This window comes from Acomys minous (genome assembly GCF_964271855.1).
Source record: "Acomys minous genome assembly, chromosome: 4".
Classification (NCBI taxonomy): domain Eukaryota; kingdom Metazoa; phylum Chordata; class Mammalia; order Rodentia; family Muridae; genus Acomys; species Acomys minous.
The window spans coordinates 85,561,339-85,585,607 of record NC_140486.1 but is presented as its reverse complement, the minus strand read 5'-3'; the positions used below and the strand labels follow the sequence as shown (position 1 = coordinate 85,585,607).

Below are 24,269 nucleotides of genomic sequence, written 5' to 3'. Positions count from 1 at the left end.
GAATTTTAAAAGTGTTTTATCTTTGGAAACTGGAATACCCTCTTCCCCACCACAAAAGACCCAAGGACTGACTTCTTCTGATGAAGGAGGACTGATGTAGACCCTCTCTCCCTTCTGGCTCCCCTTCCCTCATCCCCTGGCGTTTTTGCATTCCTGAAATCAGAACTGAGTCTTCCAGTTGGCTTGTGTGTTTGGTGTGCGGGACCTCTCTGTCTCAGCGTGGGAGTAAGTGGCCTGTTGCCTGTGTGAGCCATTCACCTCACAGTGGAGGACAGGACCGCTTTCCTCACCTGAATCATTTTGGTGTGCAGGCCTTGTCCCAGCTCACAGCCGCCATGGGTCAGCAGGACAGAACCATCTAAGTAGATGTTCACCAGAGCGGCTGCCTGGGAGAGACAACCATCAGGCCAGTTAGGAAACGGAGAGAAGCAAATGTTGCTGTGAACTCCCCCAAGGTTGCCAGGTGAGCCACTTCCTCTCATTTAGCCCACCTCTTCTTCTTTCATTGTGGATTAGAGAGCCATAGACAACCCTTTGCAAGACACCCTGGACCTGAAACCATCCACCGCCTTGTGTGAGTGTGTGTATTGCCCCTCCCTCTGTTGCCGGCATCTATCTCTTCAGGGCCTCAACATGGACAACGCTTCATTCATTTTTTTCTTTCCTTGCTGAGTGTGGACATACAACCCCACAAGAGTAAATTCCCAGGCACACCTTCTCCTGGACACTGGAGGAGGTGCTTTGTGGTTTCCAAAGGCTGTCTTTGAGAGTGATGCTGGGGAGGAGGGTGGGCCCCACCGTAGATAACCCTGCTCGGCAGCAGGCTGGTGCTGGAGCCTGGATACCCAGGGTTAAGAAGCCCCCACAGGATGTTGGTGATGGTCAAACTTGGGACCTGTTAACTTAGTCTATAATCTTCTGCCTTGTGCACGAAGGACTAGAAGCTGGCTGGCCACACCCAGGTACCTAGCCTGTGGCAAAGTTTTCATGGGGGTGGAAAGAAAAGGACAAAGCCAGAGGTTGAGCTCTGAAAAGCAAGGTACGGTGAAATCTGAGAGGAGGCAAGAAAGGGATCTTTCCGGTTTGTGTCAGTTTGCTTTTGAAACTTGGCCTGGCATTCCAGTACTCATATTAGGCTAGACCCACTCAAATGTTTCCCTCTGACTAGGGCCTTGCAGCTGATGCTTCCCAGGATCCTAAATACTACATACGGAAGGACTGTCCTGCTGGCCGTGGTCCATGCTCTCTCCTGTCCTTCCTGTCTCTGTCTCCGGAGAGGACAACCTGACTGACTGCCCAGCACTCCCTCCCTTGTACAGAAGCCTTCTGGAGAAGGGCGTGGAGGCCACACCCTTTTCACCTCACCTGGTGGTAGAAGGCTATGGGGACCCCAATGCTGTACTTCATGGGGGTGACAACAAGCCCCCTCTTCTTCCAATAATTCTTTTTGTTAAATTCCTCTGCAGCCTGCTTCCTAGCGTAGAACGATGCCTTCTCCAGACATTCTTTCCAGCATCTTCGCAGGGGCTCTGGGTTAAATGTCTGCTTATAGGCTGTCTTGCTAGTTCGCTTATACATATTTATTTCCTTAACCTAGAAGGTGAGAGCATGCATGCATTTTTGTTACGTGTCCGACATGGGGAGAGTTTGTCTAAAAAAACAAAGCAAAGCAACCCTCAACTATGCAAACATATGTTAAAAATGACAACAACAAAAACCAATAGGAACTACTAATGAACACTTCATGTGCTCCAGGCTCTAGATTAAGTATATCGGTGAACTTCACAATAACCCTGAGACTATAATTATTAACCCTCTTACCAATTTGTTGGCAAGGTAAAACTCTCCTGATTCAATTTTTTTTTTTTTGAGACAGGGTTTCTCTGTGGAGCCTTGGCTGTCCTGGACTTGCTTTGTAGACCAGGCTGGCCTCGAACTCGCAGAGATCCGCCTGCCTCTGCCTCCCAAGTGCTGGGATTAAAGGTGTGCGCCACCATCAGCCGGCCTGCTTCAAATTTTTAATTACTCCCAATTATTCTCACTTCACCTCTTCAGCCTTGCACATGCCAGGCAAATGCTCGTCCACCTAATTATGTCTCCATCTCTCTTCAGAGCCTTAAACTGTGACAAGATGTTTGCACAAAAGGCTGCGATCAGCCTGCCCAATTTCTGTCCTGGCATAGTGTCACACTGACCCTGGATTAAGCTTGTGACTTGCTTTGTATGGCAGGACCATACACAGTGACAGAGACTGGAAAAGTGTTTATGCTTTAGGGCATGCCGCCTGCCTGCTGCCCTTGGGAATTCTGTGACGCCCCGCCCCCATGAGAACGAATCTGGCTTAGGTTACTGCAGGGTGAGCCACTGCTGAACAGACTTCTCAGCTGAGGCCCAGTCAGATAAGCCAGCCAAATACTCATTGAAAATGTCGATAAAGCGGTCTTGAACCACAGAGTCTCCCACGAGCTGGCCAGAGAGACCACAAGAAGCTCCCAGGCAACCCACAGAATCTTAAGAAACAGTATATTGCTTGAAGCTACCAGGTTTTGTGATTTGCTTACCACAACAGAAAATGCTGCTGGTACTGGGGCAACGCATTTTATTTTCTTTAATCTATATATACACTGATTATAGGCGCTGGAGATACACCCCAGCCAGTGCTGCCAGTGTTTTTCTAGCTGACTGTTAACTGCTTACCTCTTCAGGGAGTAAGTTACACTTAGCTGCCACCGCAGTTATGTACGCTTCCACGACCACTGTAGCCTGGGGGAAGCCAAACCCTCGGAAGGCTGTATTGGACGGCAAGTTTGTCTTGCAAGCCCTGCCTCGGCACCGGAAATTTGGAATATTATATGCATTTTCAGATTTCAGCACAATAAATTCTATCACCTGAATTAAAACAAAAATGAAACGTCTCATCCACTCAATGCTTCAAGCCTGGTCGTTAAGTTTTACCTTTAACTCAAACCTTTTGAGGAATTGGTTTGAACAGATATTTGTGCAGATAAAATAAGGACCTGAGAACGCGCATTTACCAGCTCAGACTCATCGGGGGTGCATCCTCCATTGATGTAATACTCTACGTCAGCTGCCTTGATCTCTCCATTGTTCATGAACCCAACCTGTAGAGTGATAACAAGAAAGACAATGTTGCCTCTCCCCGCAGCCAAACTGTGCTTTGCGCAAACCCACCTGATCGATTGGTCAACCCACGCGTAGGCTATGCGCATGCTCGGTTGGGGCAACACGATCCTGGAGGTTCTGCTTAGTTTTAAACAGCACTCAAATATCCCTTCCAAGGGGCGTGGAAGGCAAAGCCGAGGTCTTTACTGTTGATTGGCTGACAGAGAACAGTATCTTGGGCAGTTTGCTGAACTCCAGGATTGTACTCACTTTGTATTTTCCCAGCAGTGGGTGGCGGCCCGCGGTTATCAGCATGTCATCACCTCGCTCTAGGACAAAGCGGACTGGGCGGCCAGTCCTGTGGGAAATGACTCAGTTAAAAAAAAGCCGCAGTCTCCATAAAGTTGTAGAGGCATAAGATAGGGAGGGGTCTCGAAGTAATGAGCTCAGTGGTTTTTACATGGATAATAATAACATGCCTTAGACCACATCTTGGAAGCAGTGGGGCCTTGAAATTAAAATAGTTATTCCGGTTTAGGCAACTGAATATTTGCATATTGTGATGATACAATATTTGGTTATAAATTACTGTTTTCTTTCTTGCCTTCCTTCCCTTTTCTTTTTTGAGACAGGATTTTATTATGTAACCTAGGCTTGGCCTGGCACTCTTAGAGACACACCTGACCACCTGCCTCTGCCTCTGCCTCTTGGCTTCTGGAATTAAATTGCCTGGCTCTTTTTTATATTATATAAATGAGTTTCTTGATCACTTTGCAGCTGTAAGCATAAAAAGGTTTTGCTCTAAATTTCACTTTCACACAGTAAGAGGGGCATTCACGTATTGCTGTGAGGGGCTTGCTGAGTCTTAACATTCTGTGGATGCCAGTCTCCCCATATGCAGACAGACCCCCTCCTGTAGAGCATCCAATCAGTTCTCTGGCTTCCAGCCCCTGCAGAGCTGGTCCCTTCACTTGGCGCCGCCTTTTTTCCACAGCTGGAGAGTACAAATGAGCTAAGATGCCCATAGATTCTCCCCGCACCGGCAGTCCGTGGGTAAGCCTGGGTGGGTGTTATCTTTGTGAGCTTGGGCAGTTAGGGGTTTGCCAGGCATCTGCGGGCTAAGAGAACACTGCTGGCAGCAGCAGTGCGGGGCTTGCTTCAGGACGAGCCGTTGTAAGGCTGAGGTTCTGGCTGACCTTCCAGCCAGCCAGCTTCCACTAGGCTGTAGTTTGAGACGACAGGTAGGGTGTGGGGTTGGAAGGACTCACAGCAGGCCAGGCTGCTGACACTGCAGCGGGCGCTGGACCCCTTACTTGTTGGCGGCCACAGCACAGACAGCTCCCAGTAGAGCGGGCTTGGTCACTTTGCCCCCAAATGCTCCTCCGGCCCTTTTCATGTGGCAGGCAATTCTACTTCTCGGGACCTTTAAGGCTGCAGACACAAACTCCTGCAAGAGAAAGCCCCCCGAGCTGCGTAAGTGCAATTCCACAGCTTACCTTCCTGCCTGTGGGAATGCACTAGTCCAACCAATGCTTCCACCATCATCTAGTTTAGAAATTTCAGCATCGCTAAAGAAACACTGACTCCATCGGGCTCCGTTACTGACTTCCGTCTCAGGTAACTTCTCAGTCCTTAGCAGCCTGGAGTCTGTGTTCTGCCTCCGGGTTTGCCACACCGCAGAACCGTACAATCTGCAGTCTTTGTTTCTTTTGCCCATAATGCTTTCAAGTGCCCTCTGTCTGTAGCATGCATGAGTATTATCCTGCTTCTCATGGCTAAATATTAGTCCACTGTATGGAACATACCAATCTCTTTTCTTCTTTCCCAATCATCCATTAATGGGCTGTTTTTACTTTAGACTCTTATAAGTAATGTTGTTATGGGCATGAGCCTACATTTATAGAAATTAAAAATATTTAAATCAGCGCATAAGGTGTTGGATGTGTCTGAGTCCTGACAGGAGTGCTCCTATTTCTCTTGGCTGCCATGAGATTGCTGGGTTTCATGGGCACTCTCTTTCCAACATCCCAAGAAACTGCCAAAGTGTGCCACAGCTGATGTGGTTTTTTTTTTTTTCAATGTCGGCAATTTATAGAGGTGCTAATATCTCTTCATTCTTTTTTTTAATTTTTAAAAATAATTTATTTATTTTTCTTTTTTGTGCATTGTGTGTCTGTGAGTGTGAGATTTTGGAGTTACAGACAGTTGTGAGCTGCCATGTGGGTGCTGGGAATTGAACCTGGGTCCTCTGGAAGAACAGGCAGTGCTCCCAACCGCTGAGCCATCTCTCCAGCCCGTCTCTTCATTCTTATCAACATATATATTTTTAAAAATTATAGCCATCCTAGTGGGTGGGTTTGCTTTTGGTTTCCCTGGTGACTGATGCCAATGGACACTGGACTCTGGACACTGCAGCCTGTGTGTCCCCAGTGCCTAGGGGCGTGCCTACTTCTGGGGAATGACAGATTGTAACCAGGAGATATTGGTGGTGATGACAATGGTGACCCTGTCCATTGTGGCCCTAAGCTACAGCTCTCCTACCAAGGACATCAGAAGTGACCTTGATCACTCCCTCTCATTTACAAGAAGGGATATGGATGCCCAGCAGCCTTCAAGAACTTGAGGGAAAAGCTTTTGTTTCCCAACAACCTGCCTCTGTCCACTTCAAAACCGGAGGCTGTACCATAGGCTCATCTGTGCTCAGAGGCGAAGACATCAGCTTTCCATTTTGCCTTGAATGGCAGCTGATAGCTTCCTTCTCATGAACGGCCGCCTCTTCAGGACGTCAGTCAGCTCCTTTGTACTCTACCAGAGCGCCCTCAGCTTTCTGCTGCAGCAAGGCTTCTCGTGGCTCTTTTCACTCATAGAATTTTTAAACTATCCCCTTGTACTTGGCTTGGCACTATTCTAGGGTCAACAGCTCTGTTTTGAGAAAAGGAAACCAGAGGATTCTCTTCATCCCCCGGGTTAGTGCCATTGTGTCTGCCTCAGCCATTCCTTGTTGAGCCAGGCTCACGTGGTCTTGAGAATGCAATCGCCTTACATAAGAACCAAACCGTGGTCCCTGAGGACGTTCACACAGGACAGTGGCACAAATGTACCACGCAGGGAAATTACCGTACGACACAGAGGCCTTGGCTTTCCTCAGATTTCACACTGCTAACTGTTCTCCAGGGAAAAATGGAACTTGTCTTATATCCTGGCATGTCACAAGATTTCCTGGTTCTTTTAAAGGCATCTGTTCCATTTTATTATGCTAGATTTCAGCTAGGGAGTTTAAGGTACAAGAGTGGAGGTAATCTTTTTTTTTTTTTCTTCTCTCCCAAGACAGGGTTTCTCTGTGTAGCCCTGGCTGCCCTGGAATTCACTCTGTAGAACAGGCTGGCCTCAAACTCACTGCGATCCACCTGCCTTTGCCTCCTGAGTGCTGGGATTAAAGGCCTGCGCCACCACTGCCTTCATGTACCTGGCCTCATGGGAACCTTCTCATCGGGTCTTGGTGTACCCTTTCCAGAGAGCCCCTGTTACCTGCACGTGGGTTGGAAACTGTGTCCCTATGTGTAACACCATCTCTTTGTCTTCCGTTTGTGGGATAGCCACGATACTCTGCGTCTCCATATAAAAATGTTCCTGGCCTTCCACGTGGATCTCACCTGCAAAGCAGATGCACAGTGTTTAGACACACGTTTCAGTGTGGGGGGGCTCTTCTTGGGTGCTTTGTTGCAAACTGTGATTTGGATTATGAGACTGGAGAGATAGTTAAGAGTGCTGGCTGATCTTCCAGAGGACCCTGGTTCAATTCCCAGCACTCACACGGTGCTCAGGCATACATGCAGGTAAACACCCAGGTAAAACGAAGAAGGGAAAAAAAGGAGTAATTTGCACTAGTCTGTGGAGCTGGCCTTCATATCATTTGGTTAAAAGACCTTTGCAAATGATGTCTGTGCCCAGCTGGGTGAGTGGCCTGGGTTATTCACTTTGCCTCCCTTGGTCTTGGGTTCCCCATCTCTTTAGTGAGGTGGTTAGATCTGTCATGTGCTGGATTTGTGACTAGTCTGGCTACATATGCAGGTTCAACCAGCAACCTGGTAGGTGAATTTGTCCAAGTTGTTAAACATGATGCTCTCAGCTGCAAAAGTAGGTGAGGTAAAACAATAGATGCGTGTATCACCTGAGCTGGGTGACATTACCAGGTCCAGTAGAGTCAAAGCCTGAGTTAGGTGACATCAGTAACCAGTAAGGCATAGAATGGTAAAGTAATTTGTCAATGAACTTGTAAGTTTAAAATGGCAGAGCTGGCCAGGTGTGGAGACACATACCTTTCATCCCAGCATGCAGGAGGCAGAGGCAGGTGGATCTCTGTGAGTTTGGGGCTAGGCTGGTCTATATAGGGAGTTCCAGAACAGCCAAAGCCATGCAGAAATACCCTGTCTCAAAGCAAACAAATGAACACACACACACACACACACACACACACACACACACACACACACACACACTCAAAAGCAAAACCAAACAACAACAAACAAAGGAAGAAAAAGACGGAGCTGAGGTTGCACTCTGCCGCATGCCTGTGAAGCACTGGTGCCAGGTTCAAGCATGTTTTATCAGGATACACCCCACACTAGGAGCGGCACCTGTCCTCAGTGTAAATAATTGAAGACAGCGCTTTCTAACTAACCGGGAGACCTCTGTGCTAAAATAAGTCAACTGGACTGTCACAAGTCAAAGATTATTTAGGATTGTTTGTCAGGACAATGGAGAGTGGGTCCTGCAATGCCCCTCTGAAGAGATACAAAGTACAGCATGTGACCTCCCATATGTAGAATTTAGATTTAATAACACACACCACACATGTGCATGCACACACGCACACATACACCCACACACACCAGAAAGGGGGACTATTTGTGGGAGATAGGAAGGCAGAGAGGAGGGAGGGACGGATGGAGGAGTAGTGCTGGGGCCATGAATCAGAACATGAAAAGAGGACAGTGAGACACACGGACGAAACAGCATAACCAAATCCATTATTTTACATGCTAACTAAAAAATGATTTAAAAAAAAGCTCTCTTTCCTGTTAAAAGCAGCTCTCTTCCCCCTCTTCACTTCCGGAATGCACATGCTGAATCTAATTTAAATTGAAACATGTATATTTTGCTGACTTTCTCTCCCCCATAGGAGTTTTATTCCTGTGCACATAATGGTGTGGGAGTGGGGCACTCCGAGAAATGCAAACGAAAGTCTCAAGAGGTGCTCAGGCAGGCCTGCAGGCTTGTTTGCCATCTTAACCAATAAAAACAGATGTCTGGAGAAGTATACAAACGCATGAAAAGAGTTCTGAGCATCCAGGAGTGGTGAACTATGGGGAGAGAACTATATGGGGAAAGTACTTGCAGAGGAAGCTTATGTTAGTGAGGTTTGCTGTGCAGACTCCACACAGGGTGAGGGGGGCTAAGAGTCTGGCACTGTCTCCTGGTCTTCCCTTCCTGGTATGAGAGAGGTGAGGGGGACCCCTGGGCAGAGGGGAACTTACACCCTTCTTTTGGATACGCAGAGAAAACGTAGCTTTTTCCTGGGTCTATTTTTTTTTCTCTCAGTTGCCTTCAGTTCAAAATAATGCTAGCATAGCACATTCTAAACATTTTCATTTAGTTTTTATTAAAATTACGTGGGGTGTGTGTGCGTGTGCGTATGTGTGTGTGTGTGCATGCGTGCATGCGTGTGTGTGTGTGTGTGTGTGTGTATGTGTGTGTGTGTGTGTGTGTGTGTGTGTATTTCTGGGCACGGGAAATACTCTATATTTTGGTGCATTCAGTATTTACACAGCTCTGTACTTAAGTAAAGTCCATCAAGTTAGGAACTTACTGTGCATCTTTGGTTCTATGTGACAAGCACCTTATGACAGAGTCTCAGTTTTCTCAAGCCAGACGAGCACGCAGCATCAGCAGCCGCCTCTTCTTTGTGCCTGTTGATGGTGGTACATACCTTCAATGATTTGGTCCACTTGTTTGAAGGCACTGTCTACATTTCCTTGTTCAATTTTTTTCTCAGAAGAAAGAAAAGAATCGTGTTCTAGGGCTTCCTGCAATGGAAAGCCAAACCAAAATAAAACAACGTTGTCCTACTTGTTTGTTTGTTTATTCTAATAAGCCATTTTTCCCTACCTGGATCCTTCACCTCTGCTCTCTCAGATGCCTACACATGGAGACAACTGGAGCCTGACAGTTGGAGCTGAGTCATGGCATGGAGTTGAGTCAGCAGAAATTGATTTAGATGAATTTGTAGGCATTGGAGGAATACAAGGGTATAATATCAATATAGCCCCACTTCCAAATTGCTGGGTGACTAGCTGAGGTGGCCTGCCACTCAGGTGTCAGCTCGGGGGCAAGGGGAGCACATGGAGTAAAGAAAGGTTAAGAGGAATATTCTGGAATGGCCTGGAATTGATGGCTTGAACTGGATCCCGAATTGTCTTAAGTTTATGCTATTTCATAAGGTAAGTGAGGGGCCAAAGTCAGATGTGAGTTCTTTATGAAGAAACAATGGAACAGTGACAGCGGATGATGAGTTTGGAAGGAAGATTGGGGCAGGCCGATGAAAGACCTTGATCCTACACCTAAGGGCTTTGCCACTGCCTGAGAGGACACTGCAGAACAGGAAAGGTAACCTGATGAACCCCGAGGGCTGGAGAGTTAGTGTCCTGTGTAAATGGGCTGACATGAAGGACAGGAACCTTTTGACAATGTGGCCACTGTGACAATAAGTTATTGAGGCTGGGGCTGGAAGTGAGGCTGAAAAGGGAGTTAATAGGCTTAAAGGATAACTAAAGCATAAGTAATAGGTAACACTGATCTGACAACTGTTAGGGAAAACGAGGTAAGTCTGAGGATGTTCAAGGCTGCATCTTCCACCCACCTTTCCACGCCTCCACCATCCAACACGAATTGCTGAGCACCTGCTATGTGGTTAGCACTTTAGTAGAAACCAACGACATAAAACAAAATATAACATATCCTTGCCTTCATTAACAACAGCAAGACCAAAATGGCAGCTGGCGTCCGCTGGGCACACTCCCCTTCCCAGGTGCTACTCTCAACGTTTCCTTGGATTGCCACGTTTAGATTTCCCAATAACCGTTTGGTGTAGGTACCTAAAAGTTTCCACTTTATACCTGGATGAACTAAGTTGTGAGGAGCTTAACTTGCCAAAGTCTGTATTGCTGTTCAGAGGCTGTAAAAGGCAGACTCATGTCATAAACTCAGGTAGTCTGTCTTCAGAGAGAGAGAGAAAGGGAGAGAGGGGGGGGGGAGGGAGAGGGGGAGAGGGAAAGGGAGAGGGAGGGAGAGAGAGAGACAGAGAGAGAGAGAGAGAGAGAGAGAGAGAGAGAAAGAGAGAGAGAGAGAGACAGACAGACAGACAGACAGACAGACAGACAGTGCCAGGAGTTGGTGAGTACTGACACTTATGAATCACACACTGCTCTAGACTGTCCCACCCACTGCTTGTGGGTTGGAGGTCATTTCCCACCCCCTGGTGTTAATTTTCTGTATCCTTAAGCTAGGCCATGGTCAGAGGCCGTGGGAGAAGTGGGTTCAGGGTGCTTCATTTTTACAGACCCCCGCAGAAGTGCGGGGATTTAGACAGGAGGGTCCCAGGGTTCCGGCTCAAGGTGCAGAGAGACGACTCGAGCCTGTACTCTAAACCTGCAGGCAACGGCGGCTAAAGTGTAGCCAAAGCACAGATGACTTTATTCCATGACCCTCTGGTTGAATTCTGTTCAAACTCCCCATGGGCACTGCGCAAGGTGGACCGTGTTCTACCTCTATTGTGATGATCTCTGGATCGATGTCACGGTAAGAAATCTTCACGCGTTTAGCTGCTTCTTTTGCATGGGCGTAGGTGTCAGCAGCCACGGTGCAGACGATCTGACCCACGCAAATGACCTGCAGAAAAGCCACGAGTTGCTAGTTAAAACAGACTCCGGCTGGGGGAGGGGGGTGTGGCTCAGTTGGTAGAGTGCTTGCCTAGCATGGCTGGGGGGGGGGGCGGTGCGTGGCTCAGTTGGCAGGGTGCTTGCCTAGCATTCAGGGAGCCCTGGGTTAGATCTTCAGCATGACGTAATCTGTAGTCTGAGCGTGTGGTGCACACAGGCACATAAAGAGCTCAAGTCCAGCCTGGAATACACTACATTCTGCCTCAAAACAAAGGCAAAAATAAAACAGAATCTTCCAAGAGGAAGAAATGCTCTCAAAGTCTTCTATCACCTACTGATGTGTTGGTGACCAAAGGGAAGACAGTTTTCTTTCTTTTCTTTTGGTTTTTCAAGACAGGGTTTCTCTGTGCATCCTTCGCTGTCCTGCAACTGACTCTGTACACCAGGCTGGCCTTGAACTCAGAGACTCACTTATCTCTGCCTCCTGAGTGCTGGGATCAAAGACATGTACCACCACACCTGGCTTAGGAAGACCATTTTCTACCTATGAAAATCCAGTTTCAAGCTGGGCACGGTGGTGTACGCCTTTAATCCCAGCACTCAGGAGGCAGAGGCAGGCGGATTGCTGTGAGTTTGAGGCCAGCCTGGTCTACAAAGCAAGTTCAGAACAGCCAAGGCTACACAGAGAAACCCTGTCTCGAAAAACAAAAAAAAAAAAACCCAACCCAAACCAAACAAAACAAAAAATCCAGTTTCAAACAGTGGCTTGAATGAGACCAATCAAAGCTGTGTCTATAACTTAGTCACTTGAGTTTAATGACTTGCCTTCTGTTGTCTCTGCCTGCACTCCTCACTGTACCCCTAGCACACAGAGCGATCCAGTCATGCTTTTAATGTCTTATACTTTATATTGCTCAGGCGACATTCCCAACAGCTAAAAGCCTTCCTTGAGAGAACTGAAGGCTTTTTGTCAGAATCTCAAAGTGATTCAAGATTTCAGAGGGGATGTTAAGGTGACTGAGGCAGGCCCTGGATTCTAGCACTGTTTACGATGTAGACAGCAGCTGTGGAGGTTGGAGCCACAGCAAACAGTGAGTTTTTGACCCTGGAGCACAGTATTAGAACTGCAACCTACACACAAATCCCACACCTCATCATGTGCATAGAGAATCTCTCCATTGTGGTTATTGTCTCCCGGGACATCCTCGGCCGTAATCACATCCACTACGCCTGGACACATCAGGGCTTCTGACGCATCGAGTGATCTGGGAGGAGAAACGGGAAGGCAGGGGTTAAAGGATGCAGAGGAAAGCTCACAGCACAGCACACATGATTCCTCAGACAGAGAAATCTATAGTGAGCATCATGGTGCATGTTGACAAATATTAGCATCTGTTCTAACTTTAGGCCACAGATTCATTTATAACTATGCTTTAAAAATGGGCAATTCTTGGGGCTGGAGAGATGGCTCAGTGGTTAAGAGCACTGTCTGCTCTTCCAGAGGACCTGGGTTCAACCCCCAGCACCCACATGGCAGCTCACAACTGTCTATAACTCCAGTTCTGAGGGATCTAACACCTACATACCAACACACATAAAATAAAAATATTTTTTAAAAAAGATAAAAATGGCCAATTCTCACCCAGAAGAGATGACTATTTTACTTATTTATTTTATGTATATGAGTGCTCTATCTGCATGTACACCTACAGGCCATAAGAGGGCATCAGATCACATTATAGATGGCTGTGTGCCATCATGTGGTTGCTGGGAATTGAACTCAGGACCTCTGGATGAGCAGACCGTGCTCTTAACTGCTGTGCTATCTCTCCAGCCCTGACTATTTTAAATTTACTTAAGTTTGAAAAAGCTCTCAAGGTGAAATGAAATAGCAAACACATTTGAGTAGCAGACGGGAGCACTATGCATTCCCTTACGTGATCTTTGCGTGGGCCCTGGTACTGGTGACTACGGCAAGGAAGAGTTCTTGGTCAATGGGAGGCAAGTCATCAACAAATATAGCTTCCCCTGTGGCATGTTTAATGGCTGACTGGTGCATGACTGGGTGCCCAACTGGATCTTGCTCGGGTTGATTGGGATCCACACACTGTGAGGAAACAAGACAAGATATTTGACACTAGACCTGAAGGTTGGGCCTGTGGTGTTTGGCTTATTTACATTGAAGAGTAACTGTAGGTGACTGGGCCACCAAGTCTGCAGATGTCTCTCTTGAGTATATGGTAAGGGATGCATTCTGTTTGCAATACCCTTCTGCAAAGAAGTTTTTATTAATGTCCCCGATACACACACACACACACACACACACACACACACACACACACACACACCACATCAAAATAATATGGTTGTGGAACGTGGATAGTAGCCTTTTTGGGCTTCTTTTTTTTTTTTTAAAGATTTATTTATTATGTATACAATGCTCTGCTTGTATGTACACCTGCAGGCCAGAAGAGAGCATCAGATCACAAGATCACAAAGTAGATGGTTGTGAGCCATCATATGGTTGCTGGGAATTGAACTCAGGACCTCTGGAAGAGCAGTCAGTGTTCTTAACCTCTGAGCCATCTCTCCAGCCCCTTTTTGGGCTTCTTTACCCCAGTTAGTTCCCAAATAACTGTGACAGAGACCTTTTAGAATTAAAAAGCTTTAAAGCGCAGTATCTGAGTAGATACCAACCCCCCAAGCTAATTTGCATTTTCCCAGCTACACATCCCAAGTTAAGAAGCCTATCACTGGGCAGAAGAGACGTAGGCGGAGCTTAGGTTCCCAGGCTTGGGGTCTGAGAGGGACCCCACAGCTGGGAGGAAAAGGGAGAGAAAGAGAGGTATAGAAGGGGGAGAGGAAGCCGAGACAGGAGGAGGTGGCCATGGGTGGTAGGGACCACAGGCAGGTGGCCATGGGTGGTAGGGACCACAGGCAGGTGGCCATGGGTGGTAGGGACCACAGGCAGGTGGCCATGGGTGGTAGGGACCACAAGCAGGTGGCCATGAGGACTGGCCTGAAGGAACAGAAACAGCCCAGGCAGGAACAGTTGCGGCAAGTAACTTGGGGTGTGTAGCTTAGAGGGTTGACATCTGCCCAGTTACTGTGCTTTAAAGCTTTTTAATCCTAAAAGGCACCTGTCTGGGCTACTATCCAGGTCCCACAGCATAATTTATTCTGCTCCAGTTTGTAGTAAAGCACAATTTACACAACTGACAAAGGGCAATGAAGGTACCCCACATGCCTGGGACACTCGGGGCCACAGTAGCAAAGCGAGGAAATGCCCAGAAAGGCGTTTAATGCTGGAGAAGGCTTTAAAGAAAGGTCAAAATCTGCAGAGGAGACACTTCAGGCAATGAACCTGAAAAAAGCAGAGAAGGCAGATTCGGACTCGAATCCCTCCAACAGCCTTAGCAAACCATGGGAACTGTACACGTGTGACAGCATGTGATGGTGGCTGGCTTTTACAAGACTATATATTTACTCATAATAAAGTCATTGAAAAGAGAGGTGCGTGCACATAACACATGTCTGGATGCATAAATTAAAAAAAAAAAGCCCTACCCACCTGGAACATCTGGAGTCCTTGGGGTGTTTCTATGGGGAAGTCATCTAGAGCACTCACAAACTTTTCTGGGATGTCAGGAAACTTCTGGGGATCCTGAAAAAAAATTACTTTGCATTATAAAATTATATAAGATGAGCTACTGACTTGAGAAACAAGTTTAGAGACAGAACGATCCGGGCTCATGAGATGGTTTCAGCAGGTAAAGATGTCTGCCATTAAACCTGATCATCTGAGTTCAGTCCCCAGAACCTGCACAGCGAAAGGAGAGAACTGACTGCCCTCCCCCAAGCGCGCGCGCACACATGCACGCGTGCGCACGCGCGCACGGGGAGGAGGGAGAGGGAGAAAGGGAGAGACAGAGAGACAGAGAGAGGGAGAGGAGGTGGGGAGAGAGGGAGGGAGGGAGAGAGAGAAAGAGAGAGAGAGAGAAGAACAGAAAGAAATAGAATTATCCAATCCAGTGTTTAAGATCTTTGCCTTCAGCTTTGCTAAAAGGGCCTAGAACTTCACATTCCCTAAGCGAGCAGAGGAACCAGCACATCCACTCAGGCACTCAGAGAAGGAAGGCTAGCTTCAGTCAGCATTACAAAGCCTCCTTTTGAATGACTGAAGGAAATATGTCTTGATGATGGTGAAGAAAACAGAATTAAACATAATATGTAACACTAGGGAAGTCATGGTAACTTTTAGTAGAAGAAAAAAGATACCTTTCTCTTAACTGACAAATTTCACACCTGCCAAAACACTGTGATAAATAAAGATATTTTAAAACATGACTTAAAAAAAAAACAGTTTAGGGAATATTAGTGAAAAAGATGGGCTACAAAATTTATCCACAGTATTTTTCAACTTGGCAAAAATTATAAAATATGTAAAATATACTTATGTAACTGAATAATTGTCTATATTATAAAATGTTAACAGGGTTAGAGTAGGCCTATTACATTATGGTTGATTTTTGGAACTTTGTTTCTATAATGATAGCATTCATGCAGTATGTAGGAGAAAATGATGGTTGAGGCTGTAGCTTAGTGATAGTGTACTTGACCAATATGTGAGGCCCTAGGTTATGTAACATGTGAAATGAAAATATCCAGCAGATCATATATTATGTATCTGATTATATATGTATACTAAATGTGTTAAACAATACATAATAGCAAGGATATATATATATATATATACACATATATGTGTATATATAACAGTACACAAGGCTGCTGCTGTTGATACGAAACATTAATGGAAAGGATTGGCTGAACCAAGAGAGCAAAGCTTCCGGTCATTAAAGAAATATGGAGGAGGTCATTTTTCTGCTATATTTGTGTCGGTTTGTGGCTTAGATTTATCAAAGGGACACCCCACATACACGAGGTAAATTCTAAGCCACTACTTCGGACATAGTTTTAAAGTAAGCTAGGTGATAAGACGTAACTGACAGATGTATACAAACGATTTGTATGCCTACAAATAAGGCAGCTGAAAAAAGTTCCCCACTGAACCACCAGTGCAGATATGTCTAAAAATAAAGAGCAGATTCGATAATTGTACATCTATCTACTCATGGTCATTGTTAAAAAATACTTAACAACATTGAAAAGAGTGACATAACCAAGCTATACTAAGCAGTTTCATGCACATGTGCATGCATGCGCGTGCGCGCGCGCACACACACACACACACACACACACACACACACACACTTATTCGGAAGGGTTTAGAAGGACACACACTAAAATATTGGTAATGGTTGAATACGGGTCATAGTATTGCATGTGATTTCCCCACTCTTTTGGCTCTGTTTCTAAGTATTAAAATCTGATTTTTTTCTTATTTCAATAACAAAATCTTTTCTATTTTTATTTATTTATTTATTTATTTATTTTTTTTTTTTTGGTTTTTCGAGACAGGGTTTCTCTGCGTAGCCTTGGCTGTCCTGGACTCGCTTTGTAGACCAGGCTGGCCTCGAACTCACAGCGATCCGCCTGCCTCTGCCTCCCGAGTGCTGGGATTAAAGGCGTGCGCCACCGCGCCCGGCACAAAATCTTTTTTAAAGAGGAAAAGATGCAGCTTGCTTACTGATGACCTTTTATTATTGCTGGTCAACCTCGGGTGGCACTTTAGCATTTATTCCACCCATGGAATAGTTTGGCTGCTCCCTTCTGAGACGCCACAGGGCTCCACCCCGGGACCACTAATGCTAATTTCTTCCTCGTGCACAGACCCAGGCACCCAGGGGTCCAGAGAAGCCGTTACCATTCTATTCAGCCACCTCCGCACTTTGAGGTAGAATTTGAAGAGCAAGCTGATGATGAGGGTGCGTCGGTACTCCACCATGCCGCCCTCAGCCCCCGGTGGGATGCGGATCTCCTCCAGGACCCACTGGCACGCGTCGCTCAGCATCTGGTCGTCCCATTGCCTGGCAGGACAGAAGACGGACATTTCCCAGGTCAGGCAAAGACGGCCCCGGAGGTTTGTTCTCTCGCAAACTCAGGCTGAAATTTGATCAGTGTTGTGGTGCAGTTGAGAGGAGGTGCAGTTGGGGGACCCGGCCATGTAGTCTTTAAAAGGGATGTATGACCTCACCAGGGCACAGGTCATTACATAGCAACGTTGTCTATTTGTCTTCTGTCTTCTGCAAATGCCCTTCCACTTTCTACCCAGAACTAAAGCAGCAAGAGAGCCTTGCTCTTGGACTTCAGCCTCTCCACCCACAGCCCCAAATAAACCTTTTCCCTTTGTAAATTACGCAGTCTCTAGTATTTTGTTACAGTAACAGACAGTGTGTTACAACAAGCAGGCACCAAACTACTGGGGCTAGGAAAAATGGGGTGAACCTGTAGTTGTCTTATCCTTAAGATATGTCATTAGCCTTCTTTTTTGTATTAGTATTCTGAAGTAGGATCTTACACACGCAACCCTTCTTCCCTCACTCCCTGAATGCTCTGCCACACCGGGTCCCTTAGCTTTCCTCAGCATCTGACTTAATGGTTGCCAAGTGTCCCTTGCCAAGTCTTTCTTTACTGTTCTTCTTCTTCTTAACTTCATAAACTGATAGTACGGATTTACTTAAATTAAAAAAGAAATCAACCCTGCTCAAAATCAAAGGATTCTAGAATCTGAAGTTCTGCTGTGTGTCCCTGGACAGCAGTAGCCTGGCACACATACACAGGGAACAATAGATAAGGACCGAACTATTTCACAAGTAGAAAGTTTCCATGGTTGTTTTAGAAGTGAGGGTTTAATTCATTATCTGAGGAAAACTTTTTTTTTTCCTTTTCAAGACAGAGTTTTTCTGTGTAGCCTTGGCTGTGCTAGACTCACTTTGTAGACCAGGCTGGCCTCAAACTCACAGTGATCTGCCTGCCTCTGCCTCTCCAGTATTGACATAACAGGCGTGTGCCACTGCACCCCCTCTTAGAAATTTTTTTTTAGAACTTCCTAGAAGCTAGGCATGGTGAGGATGCCTGGGGTAAAGTGCTCTGACATTCTGAAGTGCCCATTTTCTTGATGTAGTTTGGACACTTTTTCACTTCCAGGGTTCAGTGTTTACTTATTTTGCAGATCAATTACTTAAAAATAATATCTGCAATAATTGTCTAGAAACCTGCAACAACAGAAGAATGTGTGCTTTGAAGGGATGGACTTTTGAATGGTTTTCTTAAATATGCATATATATATATGTATATATATAATAAATACATGTTGCCAGGTAGTGGCAGTGCATGCCTTTAATTCCAGCACTCAGGAGGCAGAGACAGGTGGAGCTCTGAGTTTGAGACCAGCCCCAGTCTATGGAATGAGTTCCAGGATAGCCAAGGCTACATTGAGACACCTTGTCTCAAAAAACCAAACACACACACACACACACACACACACACACACACACACACACACACACACACACAATCTCAGAAAAATTTCCCCAAGTACAGTTTTAATGAAAAAAACAAAACAAAACAAAACAAAACAAAAACCTCAGGCAGAAAGGTCTGTCTGTACATGGTGTGCCAGCGGGCTGTGACCTACCGCCCAACAAGCTGCTTGCAGGTTTGGCTCGCAGAGACCACAGTGGGAGCAACACTGCCGAAGAACATCTGCAGATCTTTGATTGTGTCCGTACCTTCCTCAAACTTCACACTCATGCCGGCGTTGACAATGGCAAAGGCATTTTCCTGACGTTGGGCCAGCCGGAGTCCTGACACAAAGTGCCACTAGAGATGGAAGCACTCCGAATGGTTAGTGTGTGTGTGTGTGTGTGTGTGTGTGTGTATGTGTGTGTGTGTGTAGGTGTTTGTGTGAATGGGCACACGTATGTTAAGGTGGAGGTCAGAGGTTAATATCAAAATGCCTTCTTCAGTTGTTTTCCATCTTGCATTTTGGACACAGCATCTCTCACTGAACCTGGGGCTTAACAATTGGCTGGGGAGGCCGCCCAGTGAGCGTCAAGGATCTGCCTGTCTCTGTGTGCCACTGCTCAACCCCCAGATCTAGGATCACAGACACAAGCATTGCCACCACATCTGGTTCTTTCTTTCTTTTTCTTTTTCCTTCCTTTCTTTCTTTCTTTCTTTCTTTCTTTCTTTCATGGGGGTGCTGAGGCTTGAACTTAGATGCTCATGCTGCCCCACATGAAACACATAGGACAGTTGTCACATGAATTACCATCACAACGATGTCTGTGTGATACGCCATTTGTAGGATCTTTACTGTAAATAATCACCGAGGGCAGGGCAGATAGATGGCTGGGGGTAGGGGTGGGGGGGTGTGATGTGCTTGCCATGGCAAGCATGACTTGGGTGCCTAAAGAGACGCTGGCCTTGCAGACGCAGGACCTCCTGTGTGAGTAGAAACTGGTTACAGATGAATGTGTGTCTTCGCCCAGAGCACGTAAACTTATTATAGTCCTAGCTTAGCCCTTCTGTGGAAGCAACTCCGAGGGTCAGCTAGAAACCGACCCCTCACTGTGAGTGACCCCAGCTCTCTCAGAAGCAGTGGCCCGCAGGCAGGTGGACACCCATAGTGCTGGACTGAGGTGAGGGAGCCTCCTCACCTTGGTACAGTAAGGTATGGAAACAGACACCACAACCTCTTCTGGTTTCAAGTCGGCCTCAGGCGCCCCCTCAAGGAAAGGGCCATTTAAAGGGATCTGCTGTTCTCCTTCTGATAGAGAAAAGGATTGGGGTTAAGACGCGCCTACCAACGGGAGGTGGGGGGGGGGGGGCGGGACTACACAACAAGCTCTTAGAGCATTGGCTGGATCGAACTGGTGTGGGCTGGGAGCCAGGCACTGAGTTCTAGCCCCAACGCCCCTGGGCAGCTTGAGGCAAGACGTGAGAGCACTGGGGCCCAGGCTTCAGAATGCAAGCTTGAACCAGATGCGCGGAAAGTCTCATCGCACGTTTGCCTGTCACTCACAAATACTGGGTTCACAGATCTTTAATGTAACTGGGAAACAACCTGACACAATGGACATTTCACAAATGAGAAAAGAGAGATCCCGGGAAGTTAAATTACTTTTCTGAGGCGGCACAGTGGAGTGACTGAGTGAGTGAGTGTGTGTGTGTGTGTGTGTGTGTGTGTGTGTGTGTGTGCGCGCGCATGCGTGCGTGCGTGCGTGTACAGTTTCTTTTGGGGGCGTGTTCATGTGGGTGTGGGTGCACCTGTCTGTGTGCCAGATATCAACCTTGGATGTTGTTACCCCAGGTTCTGTCTTGGCTTCTTCGCAGACAGGGTCCCTTACTCGGCCTTGAATGCACCAGTTAGGGAGACTGACTGGCTTGCTCTCCCTCGACAGCTTCTGGGATTACAAGAGAGCCACCATGCTTGGCTTTTTCCCGTTGCTTCTGGGGATTGAACTCATGTGTTTTACCACTGGGTGGCTGCTTCAGCCCTATCTTCTTTTCTTAAATTAAAATTATAAGCCCATGCACCTTTTCTTAGAGCCTGAAATCTAAGGTGAATCATTTGAATCACAATTTAAAAAATACAATTTTAAATGAAAGGAAGAGGCTTTTCCATTAGTAGCACTATAACATCAATTTGCTTTTATTCCCCTAAGTTTAGATTATTTTATTTCCGCAAAGCTCATATTTGAATAAAAAAAAAAAGAGGAGTAATGAACAGTATATAAAAACTGCCTTCTTTTCAAAACAAGAGAAAGAAATACATCATAAACTTAGGACAAAAATAATGTTATAAGCCACTGAGAAACTTCTTGTTCTTTTCTCTATTTTTGGCATTCATTGATATATGATTGTATGCGCATGCGCCATGGTGCGAGTGTCAGAGGACAACACATCTAGGACTCAGTTCTCTCCTTCAACCCTCTGGGTCCCAGGTATCAAACTCAGGTTGCCAGCCTTGGCCCCAAGAGTTGGGGGTTGGTCTGGTGGCTATGTATTCTAATGCTAATTATTGGCCCCAAGATCTGGTTGAGCGCATTCTCTCACACACTGGCCTCCTCAATTTAAACTCCATGGTTGATAAAAGTAGCCAGAAGCCTGTAGCTGGGCAGAAGAGAAGTAGGGGAAGCTTAGGCTCTCAGGCTCGGGGAGGGGGGGCGGGGATCTCAGATTGGGACCATGATGGGGGGAGAGAGAAGCAGGGAGTCGCCATGGGTCAGTAAGGACCATGAGCATGTGGCCACGAGTGCGGGGCTGATGCAATGGAAACAGCCCAGGCAGGAGCAGTTGAGGCAAGTAACTTGGGCTGTGTAGCTGAGAAACAGCAAAACAGCTTAGAAATCCGCCCAGTTATTGTGCTTTAAAGCTTATCATAAATCTAAAAGGTCTCTGCCTCGATTATTTAGGAACTAGCCGGGTGACAGAGAAGCCCTCCAGGGTCTAATAAATATTCCACAACAAGCAAGTGCATAGCCCACTGAGTCATCACACCAGCCCTGGCCCCTTTGCTTGAATTTCTCTGACACTACAATTTGGATTGCATATGAGTGGGTCAAATATTTAAGAAAAGCATCAGAGACATTAAGCCCAGTCTATAAGCACAGGCGAGCTGGAAGTCAGGGAGGCCGTCACAGCTTCTGATTCAGGTTTGAGGTGATGTTTGAGGCTCAGGGGCCCAAGCAAGACATCCTTGAGTCCCCAGTGTATAGCATACAGCAGGGCATATGTAATAGAGATAGTGTAAAATCAAATGCCGAAAGCTTGGCCTCCTACCTTTAGATATGACATTGATGGTAGCGTCTCCAGCTGCTAAAATGGGGTTGAGGTCAGAAAAATTAGGCCGGCTCACCACATGCCCTCCTAAAGTCTAATAAAAAGACGACATAAAAAACAAACAAACAAACAAACAAACAAAAAGTTTCACTCAGTTATGTGTCATGTACACAGAGATATTGCGTAAGTTTTTAATTCTCCTCTTTGTGACACAGTAAGCTCTGGGAGCCTTTGGAAGCAGCTAAGTAATCCAGGCATGATGCTGTGCTCAACCTTGTGTGCTCGCCTCTGACCCTCCTAAATGGCGCAGGCTGAGAAGGCACCCGTGCGCAGCGAGGAGAAACAGCGTCTTGGAGAAGGGGCCCTAACATGCACTTCTGCTTGCTCAGAAGCATTCCTTGACATGCATGCTTGTGCAAGGAAGGGAAGTGCATGGGGGTGCGGGGAGTGACACCAGCAGGTTGTGTGTGTGTGGGGGGTGAAGTAAGGGTATCACACAGGAAGAGGAACAGTCGCCTACATGGGGACGGTGGAGGGCCTGGGGTGTGGTGTGATGATGGGATGGCCGCCATGTGGCGGAGAAACCCAATGTGGCCTTAAACCATCTGTAAAGTCAGCTTAGGACAGGCTTGAGCAGGGATCTTTAGGGAACTTATGGGAGCAAGTTCACTGAGAGGAGCAATGCCGTTAAAAAAAAAAAAAGAAGAAGATAAAATACAGATGTAAGAACATGTAGCAGATCAGTAGACAACCACAGGAAAACTATTTCTGCCCGGTCCCCACTTCCTGACGGCTTGCCCATCATGCATGCAATGGGGAGTGGTTTCAGCCAATTACCCTAAAATCAGAAGTAATAGGAAACCCCAGTGAGCTATCTAGACAACTGGGGGTCCAAGGAGGTGTGGGGGACACACAAATCAGAAACGGGACACCAGAGTCAAGGCCTGAGGGCCAACCAGGAGAGCACCCAGAACGGTAGGAATCTTGTTAGCCATGTCCTACATAAGAAGTGCTCCATGGGTGGTCTAAGCTGGGTGGAACCCTAGACACAGTCCTATTTAGTTTCCAAACTCAAATGACAACAGTTTAAGGACTTCAAGTGGCTTCCTAGGGTCCTATAATACACAGGTGCCTGGGACAAGAATTTGTGCCTCTTCTGACTCTATATCGTAATCTGTTATATCATCTCATGCACGCATGCGCATCCCCTCCCCCCACCCCTCCCCCGCCCATACCACACTGCGGCTTATTTTATAGAATAATCGAGAACATACAGCCATATTCCTAATCTGGGGCCCTGCAAGTGTCCTCAGATGCTTCAAAAGGGCCCGGTAGGTCTTGGTCTTCTCCTCCGGTTGCTCCGAAACCAGAAAATCCAAGGCATTGCTCAGCTGTGCCAGGCTGTATCCCGCCCCTATGGTTGCCCCTGGGAGCAGGAGAACAGAACACAAGTGCACAGTGAGCATCCACGCTGGGGGTGCGTGGAAACAGGCTTGCTTCTAAATAGGTCTGCTCTGCGTCTGTTTAGCTGGGAAGACAACAGCCAGTGGTAATTAGGGATACTTGCGACAGTTTGCATTAATGTGACGCGATGGTTAACATCAACCAGCAGCCAGCTTAAGCGGACGGAGAAAAACCTGGGAGGTTAGTAAAGTACACCCTCTGTGTGCATCTGAGGGTGTGGCCAGAGAAGCTCAGCTCATGGGGTGCCTCCCTCAGTATGGGCGGGGTTGTCTCGTAATATAAAAGAGCGTGCGGTTAACATTAAAGCATAAACAAGAGAGCCGAGCACGTGACACTCTCTGCTCCCTGCCTGGGGATACGAGGTGAGCAGCTGCCTCCAGCACCTGCTCTCATGGTTTCCCTGTCACGTGACTGTGTCCTTGAATAGAGATCCCAAATTATCCTTCTTCCCTCACATTTGCTTCCTGTCGGGGAGTTTGCCACAGCAATGAGACAAGTGACTAATACAGAAGGAGAGCCGTTTAGTGCGGGAATTCTTTCTCTGTCTGCCCCTTAAATCCATGATGTGGCTGCCCTGCTCAGCCGTGCCCATCTTGCTGTGAGGGAATGATCTGCTTGAAACTATGATCTAACATAGATCTTTCCTCCTTTTAATTTACTTCCCTCAGGGATTTTGTCATAGTGGTGAAAAACTAATAGAGTTCTTAAATGCTAAGTACCGAATCTTTTTTTTTTTTTTTTTTTTTTTTTTTGGTGATAGACAGTCACGTTTGCTTTGGACTTTAGTACATATGAACCACAGATAATCAAAATTCAAAACTTCATTTGCTTTCCCTGGTAAATGATCAAACATGGAAATTCTAATCCCCGCCCCCCCCCCCTTTTTTGGAGACAATTTTGCGACACTATGCACCCAGGATGGCTTTAAACCCATAGTCCTCAGTTTCAGCTTCGTGGATACCAGATCGTAATGTATGCATTAGGACTTCAAAACTC

At 46.7% G+C, this 24,269-nt stretch overlaps 1 protein-coding gene across 4 annotated transcripts in view; it reads right to left on the bottom strand.

Annotated features, from left to right (window-relative positions):
* LOC311595701 (aldehyde oxidase 4) overlaps positions 1–24,269 on the bottom strand; it is a 59,424-nt gene that overhangs the window by 11,708 nt on the left and 23,447 nt on the right. For all 4 annotated transcript variants that reach the window (XM_084778662.1, XM_084778665.1, XM_084778663.1 and 1 more), the window contains 17 exons: positions 23,084–23,235; positions 21,810–21,903; positions 19,685–19,794; positions 18,661–18,845; positions 16,888–17,050; positions 14,632–14,724; positions 12,998–13,167; positions 12,211–12,325; positions 10,948–11,070; positions 9,113–9,209; positions 6,652–6,776; positions 4,437–4,570; positions 3,394–3,481; positions 3,036–3,122; positions 2,698–2,889; positions 1,366–1,593; positions 291–386 (listed from right to left, as the gene is read on the bottom strand). In XM_084778662.1, coding sequence (XP_084634788.1) covers positions 291–386; positions 1,366–1,593; positions 2,698–2,889; positions 3,036–3,122; positions 3,394–3,481; positions 4,437–4,570; positions 6,652–6,776; positions 9,113–9,209; positions 10,948–11,070; positions 12,211–12,325; positions 12,998–13,167; positions 14,632–14,724; positions 16,888–17,050; positions 18,661–18,845; positions 19,685–19,794; positions 21,810–21,903; positions 23,084–23,235 — 2,252 coding nt within the window. The remainder of the gene's footprint in view (positions 1–290; positions 387–1,365; positions 1,594–2,697; positions 2,890–3,035; positions 3,123–3,393; positions 3,482–4,436; positions 4,571–6,651; positions 6,777–9,112; positions 9,210–10,947; positions 11,071–12,210; positions 12,326–12,997; positions 13,168–14,631; positions 14,725–16,887; positions 17,051–18,660; positions 18,846–19,684; positions 19,795–21,809; positions 21,904–23,083; positions 23,236–24,269) is intronic.